This window comes from Fundulus heteroclitus, unplaced genomic scaffold (assembly GCF_011125445.2).
Source record: "Fundulus heteroclitus isolate FHET01 unplaced genomic scaffold, MU-UCD_Fhet_4.1 scaffold_47, whole genome shotgun sequence".
NCBI lineage: Eukaryota > Metazoa > Chordata > Actinopteri > Cyprinodontiformes > Fundulidae > Fundulus > Fundulus heteroclitus.
Window position 1 is genome coordinate 903813 of NW_023396890.1, and position 27771 is coordinate 931583.

Here is a 27771-nt window from a genome sequence, read left to right on the forward strand (position 1 = left end):
AATTCATTATTACTTTTCACGTTCCCACAACGCTGCACCCATACAGTATCTGAAAACAGAGCTGGGGTTGGAGGTACTGTTATTTTTCTCTTCATAGAAGGTGCACGTGGTCTGGCGTTCTGTTAGCTGTTACATCATCCAGGGGAGGCAGATCATCCTCTATTACCATCTAACATAGAAAGTACTCCTGGGTCAATGTGAGCTTCTGAGCTTTCTGTGTCTCTGCTCTGTCTTCTCTAACATAGAAAGTACTCCTGGGTCAATGTGAGCTTCTGAGCTTTCTGTGTCTCTGCTCTGTCTTCTCTAAGCCCCAGTGGGTGGAGGCAGATGAGCGTTCACACTGAGCCTGGTTCTGGTTCTGCTGGAGGTTCTCCTCCCTGTTAAAGGGGAGTTTTCCTCTCCACTGTCGCTTCATGCATGCTCAGTATGAGGGATTGCTGCAAAGCCATCAACAATGCAGACGACTGTCCACTGTGGCTCTACGCTCTTTCAGGAGGAGTGAATGCTGCTTGGAGAGACTTGATGCAACCTGCTGGGTTTCCTTAGAGAGGAAACTTTCTCACCAACCTGGAGGATCTGATGGAGGCTGACTTTGGAAAGAGCCTTCAGATGACGACGAGATGTTAGTTGGCGCTATATGAATAAAACTGAAGTACATTCATATTAAACTTGACATAAATTGTTTTCCTTTCCTGACATGATGAGTTTGTACTTTATTCCTATAAACATTTCGGTCTCAAACGGACCTAAAAGTCCTGCGATCCTTTCAAAATGAACAGTTTATCTAGACGATCTTCACAGCACATCCATGAGGCCGGTGTCTCCTCTCAAGTGTTGATCTTTGGTCGGCCCGGTCACTGCCCCTCTTTCTACATCTGCCACACAGCAAACAATATCCATGCTTTAGTAAAACTGTGCAAATATATTAGCTATAAACAATTAGTTGCTGTAGAGCTCACTCACTTGGCTGTGACTCAAAGGGAATATTATTCTGGGTGAGGAGCGCTCGCAGCCTCGCTATCTCCTCGCTCTGTTTCTGATAATCCTGTAAAAAACAAAATGTAGAAAAACAAATATCCACTATGTATTTAAAGGAGCGCGTCTCTGCCATGTGTCAAAAAAAGATCTAATATTATATTTAATTAGCCTACTTGTTGGCATTTCTGTAGAGAGTTGTGCTTTTCTGAATCCACTTCGGCCTCCTGCACCGTCTCCGTCACTTTGCTGCTCTTCAGGAGCCCAGCATCCTCAAAGATGTCTCTCAGGAGATTGTTGTAGCCCTGCGAGCATAAAACATCCACGGAGGATGAATAAACGTACAACAAACACAAGTAGCACCCAGTTTCATGGCTCATGGCTGTAAACTGAGGTCTAGTGTCCAGGGCAGGTCAGTAATGGAGGCAGAAAGCTGCTTCCTACCTGCTCAGTGATGAGGCCCTCATAGCGAGCCTGCTCCACCTCGTCCCATTCTCTCTGCAGCTTCTCATCCAGGGTGGGGTACACTACAAACAAAACAACCCGCCCACATTAGCGCCCACACCCACAGCAATAGGAAGGGCGTTTCCCTCCCACACCTACCCAACAGCGAATGTGGATGGCAGACGAGCGGCGTCTCGAAGCTCAGCGAGTAAACGCAGGTGCTGGGCTCTGAGACGCTGACGAGTCTGCTGCTGTTGCTGCAGACCAGGATCACCTGAACAACAGGGACAAGAAACCGGCACCATCATTACTTCTTTTCTTTAATTAGAAGCCAATCTACTCCACTTCACATATCGGTTTGACTGCATTGGTGACATGCTCTCCGTTATTCAAATAAAAATAACGCTGTAAAACCTGCAGATTCTCACTTTATGACAAACTGCAGTAAAAATACCAGTTTCACAAGGTGTCTTTGTGGTTTAGTGACCTGACACACTTCATACTAATTTTCAATTAGAGAAAATAAAATATACTCTAAGGGGATCCAAGGACAAATTTTTCTCTGTCTGGGGTCCGATATTGACACATTTAGGTAAACTTAAAACTGTGCCCACTTAATGATCCTCTGGCAGTCATCCTGCGTTTGTATCTGTAATTTTGATTAAACCCATGTGTACCATGTTTTGTGAGGTGCCCAGCCTTTTTAAATATTTATCTTAAATTTAGCAACAGTAGATAATTGAAAGTAATACAAAAATAGACAAGAACAGTAAAAAAAAATAAAAAAAATAAAAATAATATATATATATATATATATATATATATATATATATATATATATATATATATATATATATATATATTTATTTTTTTTTTTTACTGTTGTCTATTTTTGTATTACTTTCAATTATCTACTCTTGCTGGATTGGTGTCAAATGTTCTTGAGATGGGGGGGGTTAAAATATAAATATGAGTATCATGTCTCTTGTAATTGAAATGAATGTACTGTATCACTGATGCTCAATAAAAAAGTATTAAAAAAATACCAGATTCACTGTAGTATAAGCACTTAAAAATTACTTTATATAAAAATAATTACAGCGCTGCGATAAATTGTGATATTATAAGTGATTATCGAAGTAGCGACTGCTGTCAGTGGACTTCTTGCACTCCAGTGGTTGTGGGTTTGGTTTTATGCCAGTGTGCACCTGGGCAAGGCACTTAACACCCAGCTGCATGCTGGTGTGACCGTGGCGTCAGTAGGTCTAGAAAAATGCTTTTCAAATCCAATCCATTTACAATAACGGTTCGTTTGTGCTACTCTGCCATCTAGTGGACAATAAAGGTACAACAGCCAGAGGGATTATTTGACATTTGGTGTACGGCTTTAAAATGAATGAACAGTGTGTGTGATGCCCTCTATGATCTTAGCATGATCTTAATCTGTCTGCGTGAAAAGGCAGAGGCGACGTCTACGTTGGCGTTTTCAGACTTATCCACTCAGGGAGTCCGGTTTGAAATGCTGTCGGTTTCACAGCCGCTTCGTTTGGACGGGGCCTCGGTGTTTGAATCAGTGGCTTGGTACGGGCTTCAGGCATGCAGATGGCAGACATCTACATAATACTAATAATCACCATCTTTATTATTGCAACTTTTGTACATTCTAATTAAATGTGTCCTCTACATTTAACCCAACCCTCAGGGAACAGTGGGCTGTGACTGGGTTGGCCCTGGGGAGCATGCTGGGGCTACCGGTCCTGCTCAGGGACCCTTAGTGGGACTCTGTGGGATTCAAGCTGGGGAATTTGCAGCCTCTCCAGGCAGAGCAAGCGCCCTGCGCTAATGATTATCCTACATTTTTCTACCTCTATTCTTAGCCCCTCTTTCAACACATCTACGCTGTTCTTCTATCCTTTCTGGCACGACAAATATACATGAAGTAGTGAAGGTTACCCTCAGCCCCACGGTAATATGTTCATACACAGGATTTCATCTATAACATCTGATCAAACATTGCATCCATCCACGCCGTCCTTTGGGACTGTGGTGTTGCAGGCATGGATGCATCGATGACGATTGTAATTCCATGTTTGTGCCCCTCTACCAGAAGCAGTTTTAAAGGTTTACACCCTTCCTACTAAAAACACCATTTGCATGTGGACAGGAAGTGGAAGTTGAGACACACATCCCTGTTTTTAAAGAAAATAGATGGTTGTGGACGGGACTAAAATGTTACACAAGAAGGTAATCAAACTCCTTTACTGTACGTTGAACAGTTTTAAAAATAATTTTTTAAAAAACGCTCTGTTTTTAAACCCATTGCTTTACGAGCCACCATTAGTATGAAGGACATCCAGTTGCTCAAACAAGGCAACTAGTTGTTCTTTGCCTGAGGGAGAAGAGAGGAAACAAAGACAAGCTTTTAGAAACTGTGTTTTAAGGACCTTTGTTTCTCTGTTTCTGGTTCCACAAGTGTCGCCGTCTCTCATCCACATGCCCGTAAAAGTGTTGTTGGCCATTTCCCACTCCTGCCAGATCCTGCAGGGATCAGAAATAGACCCACAGTCGAGTCAAAGCTCACATATGAAAATCACCAGTTTCAGAATTGTGATGAAAGCATTTGTTTTGGGTCTCACCCCAATATGCCACTGTAGGCGTTCCACCTAAATGACTGCTCGTGCTGAGTAACGTTGTGGAATGGACAGAATTCATATTTATACCTGCAAAACACACAGTTGAACATGAATATGATTGGTTCTATTCATCCAATCAGATGATGAAACATCAAATCACGGTGCGTCTTCAGAACTGTGTGTTATACTCACATAGACTCCATGAGACTGAAGCACTTTCCCGCGAGATGATGAAGATGCACCGGGCCTTAAAGAGAAGATTATTGATCACTGATGAGACACAGTTCAATTCTAAGTTTTCAAATTAATAAGTCAAAACAATTATATTTAATTAACAGAACAATGGGATATGATTAGTGGAGCAACGCTACATTAAAATTGTTTATGAACTAGGTCTACAGCTGGGGACTTGGTGCACATCCCTGTGGACACCAGTGCTAATATGGTGGCCCGGCATTTCTTACCCATACTACCTACGGTCCACCTGTGGAGACGTCCAGTGACCCGATGCTTTGGAAAACACTGACAGAAAAAGGTTTTGGAGCTTCACGATGAGAGTTGACAGAATTGTGTTTTTCTTTGATCCAAAGCAAAGTTTTGATCAAATACCAATTGCTAGAGCTATCGTTGTTTTTATTATTTTGAATTTTGCTAAATTTTGTTTTTGGTTTACTTCATATTTTTGGGTTATTTACAAGTTTTTTTATAGGCCAATATAAAAGATTTTTGTTTCTGAGCTGTGGGGCCTTTTCTAATAGTAAAGGCTTTGGTATAGGACCAGCATGCACTGGGGTGAACCCTGTTGTTTTTTTTTTTTTTTGTTTTTTTTCCTTTACCAGAGCAGGAAAAGGAGCAGAAAAAAACGTAGCTTTGTTTCTTGCTTGCCACACAGAATAAACTGTAAAACAAAACTTTCCTGTTTTGGATATTGGACTTCTTGTGCTTGCGTACGAAATACACCATGAGTGAAGCAGCAGCTCATTGAGGTTTGGTTTGACAAAAGAATCAGAATTATGAACAACTTCCAGATGACCATCCTCTTCTGATCCAGGAGAGAAGGGACAGCATCCAGTGTAAAAGCTGTTGTGTTACCTGGGGATCGGTTCCGTCTATCAGGAAACCGGGTTCCAAGACATTTTCCAAGCTAAAAAAAAAAAAATCACTCACTTTTCCAGAATTAATTTCCTTTAATGTTTATTTCTAGAGGTTTAAAATCAAAATCTTGCTTTGAGTTCATGGCAGCTGTCTTCAGGTTGGGAAGGGTTGAAGGAGGGAACAATAGCTGGACAAATGACGGGACGGGGGGGCACTGATACTAAAACCCATAATTTCAGGATTTTATTCTACTGTTGTAGTAAAGCTGCCTGTAGAATCTTTAAGACTTCAAGTAAATGCCTACTAATATCTTTTGGTTTATTGTTTGATTTTTAATGTTACTAATGATCTAATGTGCATATACCAATGACAGTACAGATAACATTTTAAGTTGAACGACAATTCCTTTTTATACCCTGTAATTATATTAGGAATAAGGTGTACATTTATTCATTTATTGAAAAATAACCATGCCCTGGTGGCGCCATTGTTATCCAGACCTGAAAAAGATTCAGATCATGGATCTTATGATCCCTGAGTCCAGAGGGTTATAAGCACTAAATGCAAAAAGCCAATAGTTGTTCTGGAAGTTTAGGTCAGGATTGTTAGGACAATGCTGATGGTTATTGGCAGACATTAAAAATAAATAAATAAATAAATATTTTCAGTCAAACTTGGCTTTTTAAACTCGTTAGATCCCAGAATACTTAAGAACAAGGATTTGATTTGAGATCCTTTGACTTTACCAGAGACTGGAGATGGAGGGACTTTGGGCTGAAGCCTGGTTCCCTGAGCCATGAAGGGGTTGTTGAGCCTGAACACAGAGACGCACAGTCAGCGCAAAGCACAGCAGACGTCCTCCAACACAGATCTGGGCAGGATTTACTAACCCGAACGTGTTTGGCTCCTCAACTATCTTCATTTTCCCAGCAAGGCCGTGGCTGACTGTAACGAGACAAACACAGAACAGATCGATATTAACCAAAATTTCAGTAAAAAAAAACAACATATTTTTTTATTAACGGTTATAAACCAGAAATTCTTACAGTAAAACGATAAACAAACCACCCATGTCCTCATTAGACCCGATATTCGCCTATTTAAACTGCACATGACCGATTTTTAGGTCGCAGCTGTTTGTCAATTCATTTCCTGATCCTCCGACCGCCGTGTCAGGTGACCGGTCACGTGATGAAAACAGCACTCCGTGGGAGCATGCGCAGTAAAATGCTGCTGCGCGGCGTGTTTTCCACCATGTCAACCAAGCAGGATTTCCAATAATCGGTCTGATGTTCGGGGTTTGAAGCGCAGACGGGACGGAGAAGCTGCCCGGGAGAGGGACGCTGGAGCCGGGGACGAGTGGAGCAGCAGCCGGCCGGAGCTGCTGAAGGAGCGGACTGTGTGGGAAAGAGAGCCCGGGCCGCGGCATGGGGCGCAGGAAACAGGGCCGGTTTGTGCGGCCTGACTGTAAGGGCAAAGACAAACGGCACAAAATGAAGGGGAAGTCTTTGGAGACCTTTACTGAAGAAATGCACTCTGCTTTTGAAGGTAACAGAAATATGTTTCACTTCTACAGCTTTATTTCACCGAAGACGGCACGTGATGTTCTTAAGATTTAGACTTAGACTTAGACTTTCTTTATTGTCATTTTGTATACACAGAGTGCATACAGAACGAAATTTCGTTTTCACACAGCTCAGAAATATTGCAGTAACTCTACAGGATACCTTGCAGTGAATTACAGTACAGGTTAAATGTTCTGCAGATGTACAATGACTTAATTTGACAGATTAACGCAATGTATAATTTTGAAGTGGAAGGAAAATTACATGATTTTTCAAAATAATAAAAAAAACTGCAAAAATTATGGCATGCATTTGTATACTCCCCCTGTTTACTCTGATGCCCCTAAATGAAAATCAGCGTAACTAACTGGCTTCAGGAGACTCATAGTGAATAGAGTCCAGCTATATGTAATTTAATAGGAACCCAGGTCAGGGAGAGGGTTCTTGTCAATTAAACCACATGTTAATGATTTAAAAGATTGTTTAATAGCAAATGGATAGAGATTTAAGGAATATATTGATTACAAAATAAAAAAAGGCATAGTAGGAGGGTGTGTTATATTTATTAAATAAGGAAGCAAACGTAAAAGTTTAGGAAAGGAAGAAGTTTTAATATAGATATAGATAGATAGATCTATCTATCTATCTATCTATCTATCTATCTAGATAGATAGATAGATAGATAGTTAGTACAGGTAGTTGAAATATTAGAGTATAATATAATTATCATTATCAGTAAGTAAATGTATTAGATAGCAGGCAGCCATTTTGTTCCACATTCCATACCAGTAGGTGGCGGTAATGCGCGTTCAAGTTGTTTGCCAACCGCCATTAAACATTACAAGAAGAAGGTTCTGGTCCAGTTTACAGGAGGGTCAGGTTCTACAACATCCAGAGTTCTGATCATCATGTGGACCTGGAGAGAGGATGGACCTCCTGCAGACCTACCAGGACATGGACGTCCACCTGGACTGACAGGCTGGACCAGGAGAGCATTGATCAGAGAAGCAGGAGGACCATGGTGGCTCTGGAGGAGCTGCAGAGATCCTGTTTACATCTGTTGGGGTCTATTTAAAGGTTGCCAATGTTCATGTAGGAGACACAGAAGAAGGTTCTCCAGTAACATGAAACCAAAGTTATGAGAGGCATTAATCTAACCCTGTAAACCACCCTTAGTATATCATCCCCATGGGAGAGCATGGTGGTGACAGCATCAGGCTGTGGGAATGCTTTTCTTTAGCGGGGACATAGAAGCTGCTCAGAGTTGATGGTAAGAAGGATGGTGCGAAATCTGTTGAAGAAAAACTGATTTATTTGGAAAGTATTTGATGATCATCTATAATTTTCCCTCTGCTTCAAAATTATGTCACTCTGAGCTGCTCTATCACAACCAATAATCTAAAGTTTGTGATTTAGTGAAGAAAAGTTACTTTTACAAGGTGCATTTCAGAAATCCTATTTCCCTTTCACGTGTGCTTTAAGGTGTCTTGTAGCGCATAAACATTGGTCTAAAGGTTGTTTCTGGCACAAATATTGAAAAAGGGAAACATTGTTGTAGAAATGCAATATAAAATAAACACTCGTGTGGTTTTGTTGGGTATTCTTTTCCACTGTTGCATCTCTGCAGCCAGTCTTCACCTGGAGGAGGGAGCAGAGGCCCCGCAGGTCAAGCTGCCTTGTCCCCTGGCCATGTGGGAGTTGGGTCACTGTGACCCGAAACGCTGCACTGGCAGAAAGTTGGTACGGAAGGGCTTCGTACGCAACCTGCGCCTCAACCAGAGGTTTAACGGACTCATCCTGAGTCCGATGGGAACCAAGTACGTGACGCCAGCAGACAGGTATGTAGTGGTCCTTCTGCTGCTCCGCTACACGTTGGTTCTCTGGATCAGTCGCTATGTCTTCAGCTCAGCTCATCCAAAGAGCTGCTATAAAATATCAGTAAATCTGCAGTATCTTCGCATGTTTCTGTCTGAATATTTTGTTTTTTTGTGCGTAGACAGATTGTGGCTCAGAATGGACTTGCTGTAATTGATTGCTCATGGGCCAAACTGGAGGAGACGCCCTTCAGCAAGATGGTTGGAAGCCATCCCAGGTTGCTTCCGTACCTCGTCGCTGCAAACCCGGTCAACTACGGCAAGCCCTGCAAGCTATCGTGTGTTGAAGCCTTCGCTGCCACTTTCTGCATCGTTGGTGAGGCTTCGTCGTCAAAAGAGCAACTTTACCGCAGCGCAAAGAAATGCTCAGGTCTGTAGCTCTAAGCCGCAGACGCTTGTGTTTTTTTTTTTTTATTGTGCTGCAGGGTTTGAGGAGCTGGCGCTGCTCCTGTTGAAGAAATTCAAGTGGGGGACGGTGTTTCTGGATCTCAACAAGGTTCTTCTTGAGCGCTACGCTGCGTGTCGGACTGAGGAGGAGCTGCTGAGTGTCGAGAAGGAGTTTCTTACGTCTAAACCGGAAGAGGAGGAGTTCGGTAAAATAAGGGGGGAAATTACCGGGCAATCTGTTCTTTATTCAAGCGTTGCTGTGGATCAGTTGTAGGGCTGAACAATTAGTCGCATTTTCAATATAATCGCAATTTTAAAAAACGCACTTTCCAAATCGCAGTCTGCAATTTTTGGCTATGTAACAATTAGTGAATTAGACGCGTCCATTGGGTGTTGGTAAAATGTTTAAAGTGGATTTGCGCCACATGGAAGGAAAGACAGTTGCAGCAGTGAGATAATCTAATTTTATTACTTGTTTTAGAGTTTATATAATCATACATAGCATTAAGTACAGGTCAATCAGTTTAATACATAGACTTGCTTGTTGGTTGCACTTTATGTTCAACAAGGATTGATGTCCAAATCAACTAAAAGCTGTTCTCTTAAACAATATTCTGATTAATAGAAACATTAAAAGTTCTTGTTTTAAATAGTCCTTGTTTACAAACATCTTTATTTAGACGCCATTTTTGTTGCTTGTGGTTAATACAGAGAAAAGTCAAAATTGCAATTTTGGCTGAAATATATTGTAGGCAGAACGTAATCATTTCTGCTCTGAGTTTAGATGCTGTGGGTGTTTTAGCGACTAATCTGCACAGCGAGGAAACAAATTGAATTGTTGTTTGTATATGTTTAAAAAGACATGATAAATTAAACTGGGGGAAAAAAATTGCATTAAATCGCAATATTAAGAAAAAAAAATCGCAATTAGATTATTTTCCAAAATCGTTCAGCCCTAATCAGTTGTTATATAACCGTTAACCTTACCTGTTGAGTAGAAGGACTCGGTTTTTAAAGTTAGCAGATCAACATGGTCTGGTTTTTAGCACACTTAAAGCAAGACATCATTTTCTGTTCAAAGGTTAATCCTGCTTGCTTTATCTCATAACAAACTACAACCAAAGTAAGAAAACATTAATGCTTTATCAAATGTGCAATATAGAAAAATCCCAAGGCCTAATATCTAAAGGATTAAAGCTGTTTAGTGAAATTGGAGTTGCATTATTTCATTTAACACATAAAAGTAAATTTTGTACCATTGTTTAGTATGCTGAAGGTTTGTTTTTGCTGAGTTATACTGTGTTTTAGTGAAAGAAAGGAACTCCTACAGCCAAAGTTGCTCCTCTGTGTTGTTTGCAGATCCGTTTGATGTTAACTCCGGAGTGGAATGCAGGAATCTCAACAGACCTCAGAGGTAAGAACGTCACGGTTTTCAGCTATTTTAGCCATAAACGTGTCAAAGTAGGGATAAAATGCTGAATAAGCCAGGGACAAACCTCTATGCTGCTCAATATCAGGACCTGATTCTGTGAGTTTACATGTTTCTGTGGAACCGCTGTCGTTAAAGACGTCTTTCTCATTCAGAGGTGGACGCTCACATAAGATTTTATTGCTTTTTGTTAAGGACCACCTCAGGAAAAAAGTGGATTAATGGGGCCGTATCATGCAAATTCCCCTTTTTTAGCCCTTAAATACATTTTGTTGTGTATTTGGGGTCTCTAGGAGTGCAGAAGATTTTAATCTATTGGGGCTTTGCATTGACAAACACTTATTTTCCATTTATATCTAATTATCCTGACTTTTTCTAGAGTACAGACAAAATAAATGTCACTAGACCCCTAACAGCGCCACCAAGTGTTGAAATTGGGTCACGATTGGTGAATGTTTAGCGTGTCTTAAATTTTGGATGAAGTTGAGCTGAAATGAATTCCAACAAGTATTTTTAATTAATTTAAACAACAATAAAGTTTCTTAACAGTTTTTTACTTCATAAAAGTTTTGGTTTGACAGATGAAGAATATTTTCTGTCTACCTTTTTAGATCCTTCTCATTAATAATGATGATTTGTGTACCTCTCTTTCTTCAAGAGTTATTTTCTGTTTAAAATCTTTTAAAATAAATCCTTCTACTTGAAGCAATAACTCACTGTATTTTAAAACCGAGATACATGTTGAACTGTGATTCTGGTATACTTTTACACCCCTTATATCACCTACTACTTAAAAACAGTTTTAATTAATGTATTTTATGTACATTTGATCAATATTCGGATTTTTTTTCTTATCTCATGTGATATACATTTTATCCTCATGTTTTGCTATGAAATTAATTCCTATACGATTGAAAATAACTTCATTTCAAGTATTTTTACTGAACGTGACCTGCTTTTAATACAGTTCTGTTAGATAATTAGTCATGACATTAAATTGTAATTTCTGTGTTCAGTGCTGTGGAAGATGATGATTCCAGTGAAGACAGTGACACATCGGAAGATAACGAAGACACTTCAGAGGATGAAAACACAGAAATCAACAATGAGTCAGCAGTTTTACATCATGAAGATGAAGACTGAACATTTTCCAGAAAGGACTAGAAACAGTTTTAAAACCTATCTAGATTTTTAAAAGTTGGAATACTGTAAATAAACGGAGTATACAACAATTTAAAGTATATATAATTCAATATCAAACAATGAAGCTATTGTGTTAAAACTGGGAAATATTGTTGTATTTTTTTTTATTTAAATTTGATACCAGCAGCATGTGTAAAACATCTTGAGGTAAGCTGGTTGAGATTTAAGGGAATCAAGAGGAAAAAGCATCACATACGCCGCGATATTATCAACAGCAATAAGAATACCACGATAAAAGGAGATAAAATGGACATGCTAGAAATACTAGGTCCTTTAAACATAGAAGGATTAGGCCACATTGTAGTTTAAACTATTTCAAATTATATTTAGTAATAAGTTTGGATGATTTTATTTATTTTTTTAAACCAGGGCCATTTTTTCTCTACGTATGTAGCAAATTGTGAGTTTATAATTAACTTAAGGTCCAAGTAGTATCCTTTAACTGAAAACAAAAAAAAGATTCAAACCTCTTTTCCAAGTGCTCTGGCCAGGACAGCAGCATAAAACATTCAGCATAACCAATAAAATAAACCAAATACATACACGTAAAAACAGTTTCACATTTCACAAAAAAAGAAATATGTAAAATATCCTGGAATTATCACAGCATTAAACATTCGGGCAGTAACAAGAGCCAAGTAAGTGCTTTAAAATTGTTTTTAAATTACACCAACGTTAAAAAAATAAGTTTTTTTAAATCATTTTGCATTTTATTCAGGGGAACAGAAAATTTAAAGGCCTTTTTACCCAATTCAGTTCTGGCTTACAAGCTATCAAAGCTATTATAACCTCCATTTTCTCCCCATTCATCTGGAGAAGACTGTCCCACAGCCTGGTTTCATTTCAATTCTAGAAGTTTGAAACATTCTATGGAATTTAAAACTAATAAAAAGTGGAAAGCCCTCTGCATATTGAAAGAGAGAACTGAACAATCTTAAAAGATTACATAAAGGAAACCAAATAAAGCACAAAAAAAGACGGAGCCAAGATCAGAGCCATGTAAATCACCCTGCTTAAGAATAACTGCAGGGGATTTAATGTTAAAGTTTGCAACAGGATTACTTCTGTATGATAAATAAGATAAAAATCAATTAATTTGCAACTTGTAAGCCTGTCAAACCTTTTATTGTCTAAATTACTGTCTGCAAACCTGCACAACAAGTCATTCAAGACAGAGAAGAGTTGATTCGATGGTTTGGCTTCCATGAAAAACAAGAAAACATCTAAAAGCTGTTGTGATCTCACATTGCGATTATCAGACGTCTAATTAGTGCTGGTGTTAGGCAGCGGCGGCCACTGTTATCAACATATCCCAAGATTTGAAAGATACAGGTTCAAACAAATGCAACGAATTTCCATCATATCGTTCCTGTGGTTCAAATTAATTTTAAAGAGATATCAAATAAAACTTGGACTTTTCTCCATCTTCCCCCACATGTTGCCTCACACGGCCACCCAGATGCCAGAATAAAGGCTGCTACACTTTTCCAATCAATTACAAGAAAGAAAAATTGGGCTGTTTGGAAAGGTATGGCGGTCTTGGGACTATAGTTGGCAAGCAAGAAGTAGCATCTCAGTTTCAACTAATTAACCATAATTAATGATGACAAGCTATTTCTTAAAATAAAGCAAAAAGTATAATAATCTGGACACTAAGCGTTTGAAATCTACAGCTTAGTTTAGCACAGGTGTATATTGTGTGTGTTTTTGTTTAGGTCTATGCATTATTAAAAAAAAGTTAATGTTAGAGTCAATTTGTTACACTTTAAATAGACAAAGATGATATATTTTGGTTTTTTTAAGCTTTGTATTAAAACTGTGGTATTTTCCACAAATGGAGAAAGCTAACCAGATGTCGCCAGCTTGAAAATGACTCAAATAGCAAATCAGTGCCTGCAAAAGCTGGGGCCCAGTCTATAAACGTAGACACCTGGTTGGGCGGGTTCTGCCTATGCTGCGGATGAGTCAGGGCGTCCGCCATATTGAATGTGGCAAATCTGTTGTTAGACTCAGTCACTTAAACAGTATCAGAGGGACTGGAATCTCAGAAAATACTTCATATTTGTAATATTTTTATTTTTGCAATATTACAAGTTTATCTTTGTATCCGTTTGGCTTCATTCTCCTGACTCTCGTAAAAACTAAAAATAATTAAAGAATCTAACCTGTTTCAGACCTGACCTTATAATGGACAGAACTATGAGTTTTCTCACCAGCAGAAGATTCTGATGGAGAATGTCCAGACATCAGCTTGAAACCTGAAGCTCAAATACATTCTAGGTTTTGCAGCAGGAATATCCTCCAACGTACACCGGGAAATACCCCCGAATGATCCCAAACAATAACAAAACTAAGGTTTTAGAGTGGCACAATCAAAGTACAGGCTTCAATGAAAATGAAATGTGTTGGTATGTGTTTAGATTGGTTATTCTCAAAAAATCTCCAGATGTGGCTAGAAGAAGAAAAAGTCTCCTTCTCCATCTATCTTGTGCTGGTGGGCCAAAATAATCTTGAATTGCAGTTGAGGGGCCGCACAAAATCAGCCCAATGGCCGCAAACATAGGCAACATATACGTAGACGCCTTGTTGGGCGCGGGTTCGTACGTCAGCGTCACCGCCATATTGTATGTGGCAGAAAGAAGTTCTGTTGTAGTGAACGTGGATCAGAGAAGATTCCTCATTCTGTGCTGTGCTGCATGGAAATGTACCAACCGTTTATATATATATATATATATATATATATATATATATATATATATGTGTGTGTGTGTGTGTGTTATGAATATAAAAGTCAATTGGTTAAATCTAAACATTTTGGTCTTCATTATTTCATAAAACTGTCACATGTGAATGGTATAGTCACAGATTAGGAACAAACGTTTTGGGGGAGTATTAAAGAGAAAGTTACTATGAGAAAAAAAGTCCTTGGACAATAAAGTAAAAAAAAGACAAAATTGTTAATATGAGAAAAACGTCATATTATGAGAATTAACGGGGGACATTTCCAGAATAGTCACAGTTTGCAGAACTATTTCAGTCCTGGAGTAATAGGGCCAGGTTAGATTCTTTTAATTATATTTATGTATAAAAATATTTTTGAGTATAAAGTCAGGAGAATGAACCCAAAGGGATACGAAAAATAAACTCGTAATATTACAAAAATAAAAATATTACGAATATAAAGTATGTTCTGAGATTAAACTCCCTCTGAACTCAGACTAAATTCAGATTTGCCACATTCAACATGGCGGACGCTCTGACGCATCCGCAGCATAGACAGAACCCGCCCGACAAGGCGTCTAAGTTTATGATGTCTATGGCCGCATATGGCCCCCGGGCCGCACTTTGGACACCCCTGGAACAGAGGGCGCTTGAGAGCAGTTATAGTGGCTAAGAGTCGCAAAAGCAGTTAAAGGGTTAATAACTTTTTCACGCAGGAACAGGTTTGTCTGCTTTTATTTATTTATTTATTTATTTAATACGTTTAATCTATTAATGACAGCGTTTATTTTTGCTTTTATTCATGATATAAAATGTGATGATCTGAAACATTTGAACGTAAAGTCTGTAAGGAGGAGGAGACTTTTTATTATATTATATTTGAACCATAGTTTGGCTTTTAATTTGTTACTGCGGGGGGGTGGGAAGGAGCAAAGAGACGCGAATGTGTCCTTCACAACAAACAGTTTGCAGGCCACATGCTGGCTGAACGTGAACAAGTGAAGCTGTTTTTTGTTTTTTGTTTTTTTTTTTTTGCCGTCAGCGCCGTGAAGTTCAGAGGGTTGTCGGTGTGGCGGTGGGGGCGGACGCGGCAGGACTCTCCTCTGCTGTCCTGCGGTAACATTGTTGTGGAACGACGTCACACCTCGAAAATGAAGGCACGGAGGCAGCCATTACTGGAGCTTCTCTAATTATTTCCACTCCAGAGAAACACACACGGAAAAAAAAACTCCCATGGCAAGAGCTACAAGTCAGATGGTGAGCGTTGAAACTTTTAGGAGAGCGGGTGTTGGGGAGCCGGTGCGCGGATTGTGGCGTCTGGCGGCCGGATCATGAGGAGCGGCGGTCCGGGGCCTTCGCGTCTGAGCCGACTCTGACTCACTGGCACCGTTAGCTTCGCGCTGGCTTAGCTACTCCACGCTTTCGGCTTCTGGGTTACTTAATGGCGACCTGCCTTTTAACCACCTCTGTAACTGATATAAACCAGAGCGTGCTTTGTAATGTTTTAAACTGTGTAAGACCACAGCCGCCCCCCCTCCTAACCCAACCCCCCGTCCAGCAATGGACGCCCGATGCTAACGTAGGTTCGCGCTTAATGCTCCACTTGCTAGCGAGCTAAAGCTAGCTTCGCTACGTTCCACCTTTCGGTTGGAAGGTAGTTTCCTTGTTGCTAACTCCGCTGAGCTGCACTTAAGACGTGCTAAGCGCCTGAGAAGATGTGTTTAAACGGGGCGGGCGGGTTTTATAGTGACTAGCTTTGCTAAGCTTTAGCTAACTGACTGTTGGCGTTAAGTTTGGAACTTGCTGTCAGTGATGGCCGGTGTTCCGCCGAATAAAGCGACCCCCAGCCGTCCAAAGTCTCAGCCTCCGAATGCACTAGCCGAGTAAAGTTAAACGTCGCGGGGGCGCAGAAAGCTGTTATCGTAAGAACAGAACAACATGCCGTTGTTTTTACTATATACACCCACAAATGTTGTTTTTAAAGGCATGTTTGGGGTGAGGGAGCCGTGTTTTGCACGGAACACCGGCTTCATTTGACATGCTAATGCTAACGCTAGCTTGCTAGCAGGGTTCGGCTAGCGAGGAAAGTGCGCTCAGGCTAGTTGTTACCAAAGCTCACATGGTTGGGAAAATGTTGGTTAACGCGGTATAGCAACCATTGCATTTGCTGCTTTAATAAAAACGGGTATTTAGGCAGCTTTCAGGACACTTTGTGATATCAGTCTTGTCCGGAATAGGCAGCTGAAAGGCCACACCTTGCTTTTATATGAGAAGAAGCTAAAGCCACCGACTGAGCAAAGAGCCGATAAACACTAATGGTCGCATTTGTCTACATATTAGAGATATCTGAAGCAAACAGGAGGCTGGAAAGCACCGTAAATCCTTCTGTGCGGTTTTGAGTCTTTCGTGTCTGGTGGTGGGTTTCACTTTTTGTTTCATTAAAGTTTTTTTTACCCCAATGTTCAGTGAATACACAGCCCAGCTAAGCTGCTGGAAGCTGCTGCTGTGCCACGAAAATAAACTTTTACAAGTTGAACACCAAAGGGTGGGACCTCCAAGCCCTGAAGCAGCTTCTTGTTTATCAACAGCAGACTTTGCTCCCTCTAATTTACCAGCTTCAAGTCATACGTTTACGTTTGCGTCATTATACCCGCAGTATTAAAAGTGAATGTGCTATGTTTTTATTTTTTACAAGACATGGATAATGGGTGTTGTCTGTATGATGTGAATCATTTGTTTCCTCCTATACATTGTTTCTGAATGACGTTGACTTTTATACTCCTGTTTGCTTAATAATTACATTGGCTTTAGTGCATGAGGTCTGCAACTTCATGAATCATCATTACAGAGAAAAACAATTTGGGAGTTATCTTTTCTTACTTAGTGTGGGATTTAATCAAATTTTGTTTACATATGAAAATATAAAAAATACAGCACAACCATCCAGGTTCTTTGGAACAACGTGTGGGCTAAATGGTACTGAAATCGTACTAGAGCCCGTTTTGGATTCTGTCTTTTAACCTAATTCCCCTTTAAATACTTTTTAAAATAAAATATACGTTGCAGGTTCAGTAATGGAGTAGTTTTGGATACAGCAGAACACAAAAGATTTACATAAATATCTGTATTTATCCCTCAAAGCATACCAAACCCATATTGGATTGTTAATAAACTCAAAACGTTGGACATGTTATGACATACAACATCATGCTACAATTTTAACTTTGTGAAGATGATTTGTTACTATGGCTGCAAGATATTGTAAAAACATAAGGCTTGAGATATTATTGTTTTGATGATGAACAATGAAAGACCAGATCGTAAAATAGTGTGAATGCATCAAAAAGCTCTTTTTGCTTGACTTAACATCAGCATATTCCTGGAAATCATAAAAAAATTTGCATCAGTTGTCACTTTGCATGTTGCATTCTGGATTTTTAAAAAGATAAAAAAAAAGCTTAATGTTATTTAAATAACATAGCAGGCAAACTCTTGTAGTGTACTTGAATGCCAAGTTACACTCTTTGTTTTTTTTTTGCGTGCAAAAACAAAATAGTTACACATTTGGTAATCAAAAAGGTAAACCAGAAATTTAAATTCAAGCATGATAAACACTTCCATTTATATTTCAAACCTCTCTTTCAGTTTCTTCTTGTTCTGCCGACGGTGATGGGAAATTTGGCGCATTTGTGCAATTGGTCTCTTAGAAAATCATTCTTTTGTTTAACATTAATCAAGCTTTTTTTATTGCTCAAATGAACCTAAAACTGCAAACGAACCAACAGTTCTGATATATTTATACAGCTTTGTTTTCGTTTTGCTCATTCATACACTCTCCTCCCCGCTGTCTGCTGTTTCACTCGCTGTGGAGCATCTTCCCCCCCCTCTGTTGATATAATCCAACACACTCACGTGTGATTGGTCGCCATGCTGGCCAATCAAAACAAAGCTCAGCCATGATTGGAGCCGAGGCTGAGTAAAAACTTGGCGCCGATCGTAATGAGCGCTAAAGGAGAAAAAGTCCTGAGAGCGATATATGTCTGGATTAAGAAACGTAGGAGGATAAAGGGTAGCTTTATAGATGAAAACGTACCAATGTATGATTCTACAGATTGATAATGATGACCAGTTCAGCCGAGAATATAACGCACAGTGAGTGAGACATTTATATCCCACTATAAGCTGTAATAGGCCATGAAAGACGGCATCAAACATGCAGAGAGGCTGCAGATGCATTTATATAAACGGCATCAAAATAATCTTACAGAGGCAAGAACCATCATTAAGACCAGATACTTTCTCACACTGAAAGATCAACGCTAAAAGAATTAATATTCGGTAGATTGGACAACGCTGATGACATGACAGCATCGATGTCACTGATCACTTCCTCGCTGCGAGCCGCCATTGTTGCCTGAATCCTGATTGGCTCGTCTATTTTACGTAGTATTAAAATCCCTCCCATTGGCAACGAGTCCAGATTGATGTCTGGGGGGGGGATCATTGTTACATAATGACAGTAATGATTCTTTACGTTAGCGTACGCCATGGCCTTTAGGACTAGTCTCAGACAAAGTCTTAAGCACAGCGGTTAACAGTTCTTGCATGACTGTAAACCACGATGTCATCAGCATAAAAAAAAAAAAAAACATGTACAGACATCTCTAACATTTCACCGACACGTAAATTTAAAACAGAGTTGGACCTAAACTGGATCCCTGTGGCGCACCTTTTGTGACGTTCAGACCACGGTTTGGCACACATGGTCTAGGATTTGACGGACAATTAGAAAAGCAACATACAGCGTTTGTCTGATAAACCAAAGATATTATGATCAACTGGGTCAAATCCTTCAGATAAGTCAGTGAAAAGGCCGCCGCTGTTGTTTATGGGCGTCCAAGGCTTCGAGGATGTCATTTACGACTTTTATGGGGGCTGTAGCTGTACGATGCCGTTTCCTGAAACCAGACTGATGACATGCCATATTTGCTGTGCACAAATATTTTTAAGCTGATTATTAACCAGTTTTTCAGCTACAGGAAATAACAAATGGATTGTTAGACGGTTAAGCAGCTGCCTCAGTTTCAAAGTTAGGAGTTTCTTGTTGTTTTTTTTTTTTAGGGGAGGCAGAGATCACCTTGCTGACCTGGTTGTTTTCTCTTATTGTTCCAGTATGATGTTGTGCCCATTCAGCCCAACGTTGCCATCTGTTCCTGCTCTCATCCATCAATGGCAAGAAACCACCCTGACTCCTGTTCGCCACTCGCTATCCCAAGCAGCGGTCACTGCCCCGGCATGGAGGGCTCAGCCCCGCAGCCGTGTGCCGTAGGAGCGTCCGGCAGCGCCCCGAGCTCGGAGGCCCGCACGCAGCCGGCCGTCCAGACGCCTCAGCCACGCAAGAAGAAGCCGGAGGACTTCAAGTTTGGCAAGATCCTGGGAGAGGGCTCCTTCTCAACGGTGCGGTGGCTGAATTCCTTTCTCTGTCTTTGAATCGCGCCGCGGTAGATGTTGCTACATGCTAGCATTCTTTTGATTAATGCAGTTGGATGAGTCATTGGTTCACCTGAGGTGACTTTAAAAAGTGTTTTTTTTTACTCTTCACCTCGGTTAGCGCAGCTGCTAACATGTTTTTGTCTTGTTTCTCCTCCCTTTTTGTTCTTTAGGTTGTTCTGGCGAGAGAGTTGGCCACAGGGAAAGATTATGCAAGTCAGTAGTGACACAAAAATATCTTGTAATAACAATCCACAATGTTTTAAGCATAAAACTGATCTTTATTCTGTTCTTTCTTTTTCTTTCCATCAGTCAAGATTTTAGAGAAGCGCCACATAATGAAGGAGAACAAAGTCCAGTACGTGAAAAGAGAGAGAGATTTGATGTCGAATCTCGACCACCCATTCTTTGTAAAGCTCTACTTCACATTTCAAGACGATGAGAAGTTGTGTATCCTTTCAACCGCTTGTCAGAGGCGCACCGAGCGTTTTGGAGCTACGCTTTTTATAAAGCTTTTTAAATGGAGATTTAAAAACATTAAAAATGTTGTTGTTTTTCCAGCCTAGCTACCGTTAGCAGTTAATAATTGTGATCTAAGACGTCACCCTGTTAATGAGATGAGACACTGTGTAAAACAAACGCACTACAGAGCTGACATTTTAACAATCAGAAACGGCTCATGTTAGCATTAGCATCTGTAATCATCAGTCTGTGTTCTCCCCACACAAGGCAGGGACCTCAACTCTGGGATTAAAACAACTTTTATACGTTCAGCCTGCCTGTTGTCTGCTGAAAATGTAGGAAAGTAGCATCCTGGCTGCTCAGACATCAGTTTTTTCATTTGCATTTTTAATGCACTTTATTTTCTTCCTCTGACTTCCTCCTTAAACGTCTCACTGAAGATTATTAACTCCTCTTCCCTCTGTTTAAAAATGTCACTGATTTCTGAACACCTGATGAAAATCAGCAGATTTTTCTCTGCATCTCTAGTTCTGCATCACTTTGTTGTTGTTTTTCCTTAACAGACTTGTTTTTGTGTAGATTTTGGTCTTAGTTATGCTAAGAATGGTGAACTCCTAAAGTACATTCGCAAAATCGGTTCATTTGATGAGACCTGTACTCGATTCTACTCGGCGGAAATAGTTTGTGCGCTAGAATACTTACACAAAAAGGGGATAATTCACAGGTAAGAACTTACTCCTGTGGGTTTTTTGTATTCTTTAACTATGTTTTTTTTTTTTTATCAAATAACTATATTTATTTAATTTTTTTCCTATTTCAGAGATCTGAAACCAGAAAATATTCTTTTGAATGAGGAGATGCATGTTCAGATAACAGATTTTGGAACAGCGAAGCAGTTATCGTCTGACAGTAAACAAGGTGACACAAAGTTTAATTTCATGTTTGGGTTAAAAAAATGGGGAAAGATGAATTTTATTTTACATTTTATCATCTGAAGCGACCCACTACCAGTCATTCTGTTGCTCACATTGTGTTTTAAATGTACACTCTGAAAAATATGTTATGTTTTCTTCCGCTTTTTGAAATATATTTTAGAAATCTAAAAATAAATATCAAAAAGTCAGAATATACACAAGGTAAATTTTTTATTAATGTATAAAAAATAAATAAAAAGAAGCGTACTTCAACCAGGCCAGCCCAGAGGAGCCATATAAGGAGTTTTAGCTTTTTTCCATCCTCCTTTTTAAATGAGCTGCAGGTAAAATTACGTTATTATTACGAGGTGCAGATAAACATTGTTGAGCCTGAACAACTGCTCTCCATATAGTTTTGTGTTTGTTAGGTTTGTCACGTTTGAAATGCTGCTGTTCCAGTTTATTTTTCAACAAATGCAATCTTTTCCTCCTTCATTTATTTGTTTTATTTATGATTTTTAAACGTACTATTCTGCAGCAAGAGCAAACTCCTTTGTTGGAACAGCACAGTACGTGTCTCCTGAGCTGCTAACAGAAAAATCCGCCTGCAAGAGGTACCGTTTTATCAACATTATTTTATTTTATTCTGAGTTTAGTCATTTCTTTGTTAAATTTATTGTTTTTCTTTCTTTACAGTTCTGATCTGTGGGCTTTGGGATGTATTATCTATCAGCTGGTGGCTGGTTTACCACCTTTTAGAGCTGGGTAAGAACTTTTTAGACGGTAAACCCCTAAAGCACTTTATTTTCTTATTAAAAATGCATTTTGCTTATGACTAGATCTCACAGGCCTCTGTCGTCTAACTGTCACATTACTTTGAAAGAGGTTTTAGCAGTTAGAAAATGTAATGGTGGTAAAAATGAGTGCTAGGAAAGCAAACGTGTCGTGAGCCGCTTCTGACATCAACCTTTTCTTTGTCCCTTCCCAGAAATGAGTATCTAATATTCCAGAAAATAATAAAGCTGGAGTACGAGTTCCCAGAGAAATTCTTCCCCAAAGCCAAGGATCTGGTTGAACAGCTTTTGGTACGGCGTCCATCTCAACGTCATATTTTAAATAAACGCCGTTGTTGCTAAGTGTGTGTAATCTCCCCTACCTTCAGTCTTTAGACCCATCCAAGCGGCTCGGTTGTGAAGAGATGGGAGGGTACGACCCGCTGAAGCAGCACCCCTTCTTTGACACCATTTCCTGGAGTGATTTACACCAGCAGACGCCCCCTAAGCTCACGCCGTACCTGCCAGCTATGTCTGAAGATGACGAGGACTGCTATGGAAATGTGAGCCTGTTTTCCCGCCGGCGTCCGACGCCTCTGCTGTATTCACTCTGAAACCTTTTGAATTACTGGTAAATGGCTGTAAATATTCGCTGTCCTCTCCAACATTGTGCACGCTAGTACGACGACCTCCTGAGCCAGTTCAGCAACATGCAGGTGGCCCCGTCCAGCTCGTCGCACTCCTTGTCGCCGCACGATTCTGCGCCGCCGCAGAGGTCCAGCAGCAACATAGAGCAGTACATCCACGACCTGGACAACAACTCCTTTGAGCTGGATCTGCAGTTCACCGAAGAGGAGAAGAAATTATTACTGGACAAACAGACCAACGGCAACCCTTGGTAAATCCACATCGCTCTGTGTCGGGCTCTTATTCACGCGGTTCTGGATTCAGGTTTGATTATTTCGGAAATGAAGACGTGTAAAAGTTGCCGTTTCTTCTCTCTGCCTTTTTGCTGTTTTCAAACAGGCATCAGTTTGTGGAGAATAATCTAATCTTGAAGATGGGCCCAGTGGACAAACGCAAGGTGTGTATGACTTTCACCAGAGCGATGACTGAAACACGCTGTAATGTCAGAAATATTCACACTTTTGTCCAAATAATGGAAATCAGGTGTTCTACTCACCTCTGGCTACAGGTGTAACGAATCAAGCCAGTAAGCAACCACTCCCAAATATTCTCCAGTCAGCTGTCAGTGGTTTTAAACCAAAGTGGAACGACCAGCGGAGGCTCGTTCTCTGGAGTGAACAATTGTGCTTCTCCGTCGGGCAATCTGAGCGTTGACTGAGGAGGGTTTAACATGACCAAAGTCATATTAAACCCTGTGAATTAAAAATGGGATGTCTGGTAATAAAGGGGTCATATCATGCAAAATCCACTTTATTGCTTAAATACATTTTGTTGTGTACTTGGAGTCTCTAGTAGTGCAGAAAAGTTGAATGTAGTTTATCCAAGAGCTGCTTGTTTATTCTTGTTAAATCTCTTTGAACAATTAAATCACAGTATTTGCTGCTGAACAAGGTCCCAGACTTCCGGCTAAATTTCCAGAATCTCCCATTTTTATTTCTGAGTGATTTTATTTTTGTAGTCCAAACTGATGGATGCCCAATCTTTACAAAGCGTTAGAATTACCCATAATGCAGCAGCACTTGTCTGTAACAGTCAAGATGCATACGGATATTTTTTTGTTGCTTGCTGCCTTGAAAAACTACGAGCGCCACAATTATATTACATTTATATTATTTGACAAGAGCGATAAAAATCGTTCACTGGAGAGTTTGCTTGATGGCATGTCATGTTTCACAGACTGCAAATTAAAAAAAAAAAAAAAGTATTATTTTTTGGATCACATCCGTAGTTATCTGATTGGTTGCAGCCTGATGACGGTGACCCCGTTAGTCCCGCCTTTAAATGGAGCTCTATCAGCTCCATAGCAGACCGACGCGGCGTTTATACGGCGTACGTCAGTCTGGCTGGCCAGGCTAGTGAAGCGCCTCCTTTAGATTTAAAGAGACGACGCCAAAAACGAATTGTTCTGAGACGCACCTCAGAACAGGAGTAAAGTACAATGGACAACAACGAGGGAATCAGACCCAGTCACTGCATTCCCACTTTAGATCGACCACAACTGGGTGATTTAATTGTGAAAAGGAAGAACTGAAAAGCGTGACTTTAAGTTTATGAGCGAGTCGAGGCAGGTGAGCGAACACTTTTGGCAATATAGTGAATGTGTTCGTTTAAAATATTGCAAACATTTAGAAGTTAAACATAATGCATAAGCCAGTGGTGTCCATCAGGCTTTCTGGAGCCTTTTTTCTTTTTTTTTACCTCCTGTGATTTCAGCTGCAGAAGCTGAGTTTAGACATTTTTAATTCATCTTTATGAAGCTGAAACTATTTATTTAAACACACTGTAAAATAACATGTTTTTTAACTATAAAGCGCACTTAAAATCCTTAAATTATCTAAAAAATTGATGATATATATGATCACCGTTGCGCTTACTGACTGATTTTATGTGGTGCAATGCGCTCATAAACCTGCTAAAATGGTGTAAGTAGGATTTTGTATGGAGCATTACGGTACACTGTCACTACCTGAGGACCCCTGAGCTGTCTATCAGACTGCCTGACTGTAATGGCAGCCCAGCGTCCGCAGTACTCGCCCATGGAGACGTAAAAATCCCTCCTCTCTGCTTGTTGAGCGCAGCGAGGAGACTCTGAGGCTTCGGCTCCTCAGCTGATGTTTCTTAAAAATGTTTTCATGTCGTCTCAGGGTCTGTTTGCTCGTCGGAGACAGCTGCTCCTGACTGAAGGGCCACACCTGTACTACGTGGATCCTGTCAACAGGGTCCTTAAAGGGGAGATTCCTTGGTCCTTAGCATTACGCCCTGAGGCCAAAAACTTCAAAACCTTCTTTGTTCACACGGTAAACTCTCATTTTTTTTCCCAGTGTGTCTTCATAGCAGCTCCTGTCCTTGGACCCTGCTCATTTCTGTCGTTTATTCTGCCGTTTAGCCCAACCGGACGTACTATCTGATGGACCCCAGTGGAAACGCCGACAGATGGTGCAAGAAGATCCAGGAGGTGTGGAGAAGGTTCTATCAGAGGCATCCGAACCCCGGCCTATAGGAGCGCAATCCATCGTGTGCCCGTTCATTTTTTATTTTTTTTTTTAGCTCTGAGGCCAATCACTGAGCAGAATAACACCCTCTTTAGTGCCCTTCATCACCGCAATGTAAACAAACTCTTAGAGACGCTGGCATCTAGACCTTGTTTTCCTGAGTAGATCCATGGGATAAATACGACTTTGGATTCAGGGTTGCTTTGCTTGTTCTTTGTGCTCTCTCTGAGGCTTCTATTGCGTTTTCCACGTATGGATGATAAGACTTCCACAGTGAACCTCTGCATTTTGTACATTCTGCTTCGGGTGTGGGGCAGCGGGGTGGGGGGGGGGGGCTGAGAAGATGGGCAAGCTTGTCTTGTACAGTGATGCAAGCTTGGGTACTGCTAGGACTATCCTGAATGCAAGGACTGGTTTCCTGCTTCAATGATAACAGAATCTAGCTTTTATGAACCACAGCCTGACTAGATATCTTTAATGAAACCATATCCTAATCATACATTATATGTGCAAGTTGTTGTAAAAGCCCGACTTTTAGTGCATTTACTCTCTCTAGTTGTGACAGATACTGTAAACTGATTCAGTCTCACACTTATCCAGCTCAAATCCCACGTGTGTCTTTTCGTTTTTCCCTCCATTTATTCCCGTGGCGGTGGAGTTGTTTTTCAGTCTCCTGGTACTTGCTTATTGCGGTCCAATTAGAGTCTCTGAGTAACAGAGCGGAGCTCTGGCCTGCAGTGAGAGATGGGTCTGAACCAGTCTGCGAGTCGGCCTTCTATAGCTGTTACTAAGGTTGTTTATTTTTATTATTTTTTTTGTTTGGGTGGGTAAAGATGCCACTAGCTTGTACTTCTTCATCCTAACTTGCTGATCTTTTCTGCATGGCCAGTTTTGTTGCTACAGCTTCTCTATTTTGGGCACTGGAGATGTAGTTTAAGTTTAAAAAGAAAAAAAAAAGTGGGTATTTTTTTTTTGACTGCTTTTGGCAACCATTGCAAAAAAATTGGATGTCTTGATTGTTTTGTACCATTTTACCAGTTTCTGTGGCGTGGATTCTCCTAAGTTTCCCTCTCCGACGGAATAGACGGCTCATCTCCTGTTTGTCTTACTGAAAATAAAAAATCTCATGTGCTGACCACCCCATGCTGAACAGAACACCTCCATGAACAGAGATGCATACGCCTACTATCATTCTCAGAAGCAATCAGAAAAAGCTGTTGTCCCTGGACAAGGTGGCAGAACTGCCTCAGCGGCCTCACCGGCCCTTTTCTTTTTATTATTATTATTATTATTCTCTTTGATTTTTGTTTTTGATTTCACTCTGTTGTTTGGCCCAATAGAAATTAAAGCGAATGATTTGACTTGTGCTCTTGTTTTAGCAGTATGTATTATCATAATGCTTTAATTTTTTTTTTTTTTTGACGTAGTACCTTAAGGTCCTTTGCGAAGGCCCCTCTTCCTTCAGCTGAGTTTGTGTGCAGTGTGTGACTGGAGTATAAGTGAACAGGACCCTGGAGCCAACCGGGGCGTCATGTGGTTGGATGTCCGTTAGCAGATATCCATCTGATCCAAATAAACCGATTAAATTGCTGTATCTGTCGGTAAAAGTCGAGGAAGCGCCAGAAGAGTGTTTTTTTTTTCCCCCTATTGATTTAATAATAAAAAAAATAAAAAAAACAACCCTATTCTGAATCAAGTCGATGGCAGTCGGTTACATCATGTAAGAAAAACTCTACCTGGTTTGTAACTGACAAGAACTGTGATGTACAGATCATGTATTATTAAATCTGAAGCGAATAATGCAATGATATTAGGATACAGTTTTTGTATTTTTTTCTTGTATAAGGTTATTGATGGCTATTGTTTAGCCTATAGTTCATTCTGTGTTATTTAAATTCTAATATATGAATCATATTTGGATTGAAGTCATGTTCAGGGGCCATGTTGTGTATGTATTGAGATATAAAGCCTTTGAATGTGAATAATTATTGTAAACTATAATATTTTACAGCTTTTTTCTTACTATATCATACATTTTCTATTTGCTCAGTGACTTAATCATATTCTGATAATTTAATGAATCTGTTCATTCTGTCTGATTATTTGTGCGCTAGGTCAGTAGATGTTGAATGATGACTTTTCCACTTAATGCTTGGTAGTCCAGTAATTAAAGCATGTAGGGATTTAGGCATTCAAATGAAAGCCATGTGTCTTGTCTTCTGTTTAACAACCTCCACCACAGCACTGTGGTCCAGTGGTAATGACATCTCACATTTTTGCAGCATGTAAATAAAGTACCGACCCATTATCTGTGCTTTGGTGTTGTGAGAATCAATTTAAAACTGATGGAAGAATGTGTGTGAATGTCTGCTTTGAGATGCTGAGAAGCATTATTCGTCCTGCAAACCTACAGGATGTGTCCTGGTAATGTCAAAATTAGATTCTTCTACAATAAAGCATCAGAAGACCAAGTTGGGAAGTATAGAGGTCCAGCAGTGCCACAATTCAGTGAATAAATGATGCAGAAACCAAAACTGACATGTTCAGGTAATTTATTAAATATATTATGCTATTAATAAAGTGTTTAACTTGTATTTCAGTATTTATTCGCGATGGTGTGCAGAAAT

General features: G+C 40.1%; 3 protein-coding genes across 3 annotated transcripts; 2 read left to right on the forward strand and 1 right to left on the reverse strand.

The window, feature by feature from the left end:
• Positions 1-621: 621 nt before the first annotated feature.
• gnptg (N-acetylglucosamine-1-phosphate transferase subunit gamma) lies at positions 622-6332 on the reverse strand. Its single transcript, XM_012863138.3, has 11 exons — positions 6194-6332; positions 6038-6092; positions 5894-5961; positions 4245-4299; positions 4056-4139; positions 3864-3957; positions 1579-1693; positions 1420-1502; positions 1152-1280; positions 964-1045; positions 622-875 (listed from the first exon to the last, which is right to left on the reverse strand). Exons 1-11 carry the CDS (start codon positions 6258-6260, stop codon positions 796-798), a joined length of 912 nt encoding a protein of 303 aa, XP_012718592.2. The 5' UTR covers positions 6261-6332; the 3' UTR covers positions 622-795.
• Positions 6333-6358: 26 nt separating this feature from the next.
• On the forward strand, positions 6359-11637 carry tsr3 (TSR3 ribosome maturation factor). The gene is made up of 6 exons (XM_012863139.3): positions 6359-6695; positions 8340-8550; positions 8709-8902; positions 9012-9179; positions 10333-10387; positions 11419-11637. Exons 1-6 carry the CDS (start codon positions 6575-6577, stop codon positions 11543-11545), a joined length of 876 nt encoding a protein of 291 aa, XP_012718593.2. The 5' UTR covers positions 6359-6574; the 3' UTR covers positions 11546-11637.
• Positions 11638-15292: 3655 nt separating this feature from the next.
• pdpk1b (3-phosphoinositide dependent protein kinase 1b) lies at positions 15293-27458 on the forward strand. The gene is made up of 14 exons (XM_012863131.3): positions 15293-15583; positions 19499-19783; positions 19990-20032; positions 20129-20266; positions 20858-21002; positions 21099-21196; positions 21731-21806; positions 21889-21957; positions 22181-22277; positions 22355-22528; positions 22646-22863; positions 22992-23049; positions 24797-24949; positions 25039-27458. The coding sequence occupies exons 1-14, from the start codon at positions 15560-15562 to the stop codon at positions 25150-25152; spliced, it is 1692 nt and encodes a 563-aa protein (XP_012718585.2). The 5' UTR covers positions 15293-15559; the 3' UTR covers positions 25153-27458.
• Positions 27459-27771: the final 313 nt, after the last annotated feature.

Bases quoted from the DNA above. Each gene is read 5' to 3' on its own strand.
- gnptg (XM_012863138.3), bottom strand. From the start codon at position 6,260: ATGTGCAGTTTAAATAGGCGAATATCGGGTCTAATGAGGACATGGGTG. The intron at 6,093-6,193 runs GTAAGAATTTCT...GTCTCGTTACAG, and splicing joins GGTTTGTTTATCGTTTTACT to TCAGCCACGGCCTTGCTGGG. The intron at 1,503-1,578 runs GTAGGTGTGGGA...TTTTGTTTGTAG, and splicing joins CCATCCACATTCGCTGTTGG to TGTACCCCACCCTGGATGAG.
- tsr3 (XM_012863139.3), top strand. From the start codon at position 6,575: ATGGGGCGCAGGAAACAGGGCCGGTTTGTGCGGCCTGACTGTAAGGGC. The intron at 8,551-8,708 runs GTATGTAGTGGT...TTTTGTGCGTAG, and splicing joins TACGTGACGCCAGCAGACAG to ACAGATTGTGGCTCAGAATG. The intron at 8,903-9,011 runs GTGAGGCTTCGT...ATTGTGCTGCAG, and splicing joins TGCCACTTTCTGCATCGTTG to GGTTTGAGGAGCTGGCGCTG.
- pdpk1b (XM_012863131.3), top strand. From the start codon at position 15,560: ATGGCAAGAGCTACAAGTCAGATG. The intron at 15,584-19,498 runs GTGAGCGTTGAA...TTATTGTTCCAG, and splicing joins CAAGAGCTACAAGTCAGATG to TATGATGTTGTGCCCATTCA. The intron at 21,958-22,180 runs GTAAGAACTTTT...GTCCCTTCCCAG, and splicing joins TTACCACCTTTTAGAGCTGG to AAATGAGTATCTAATATTCC.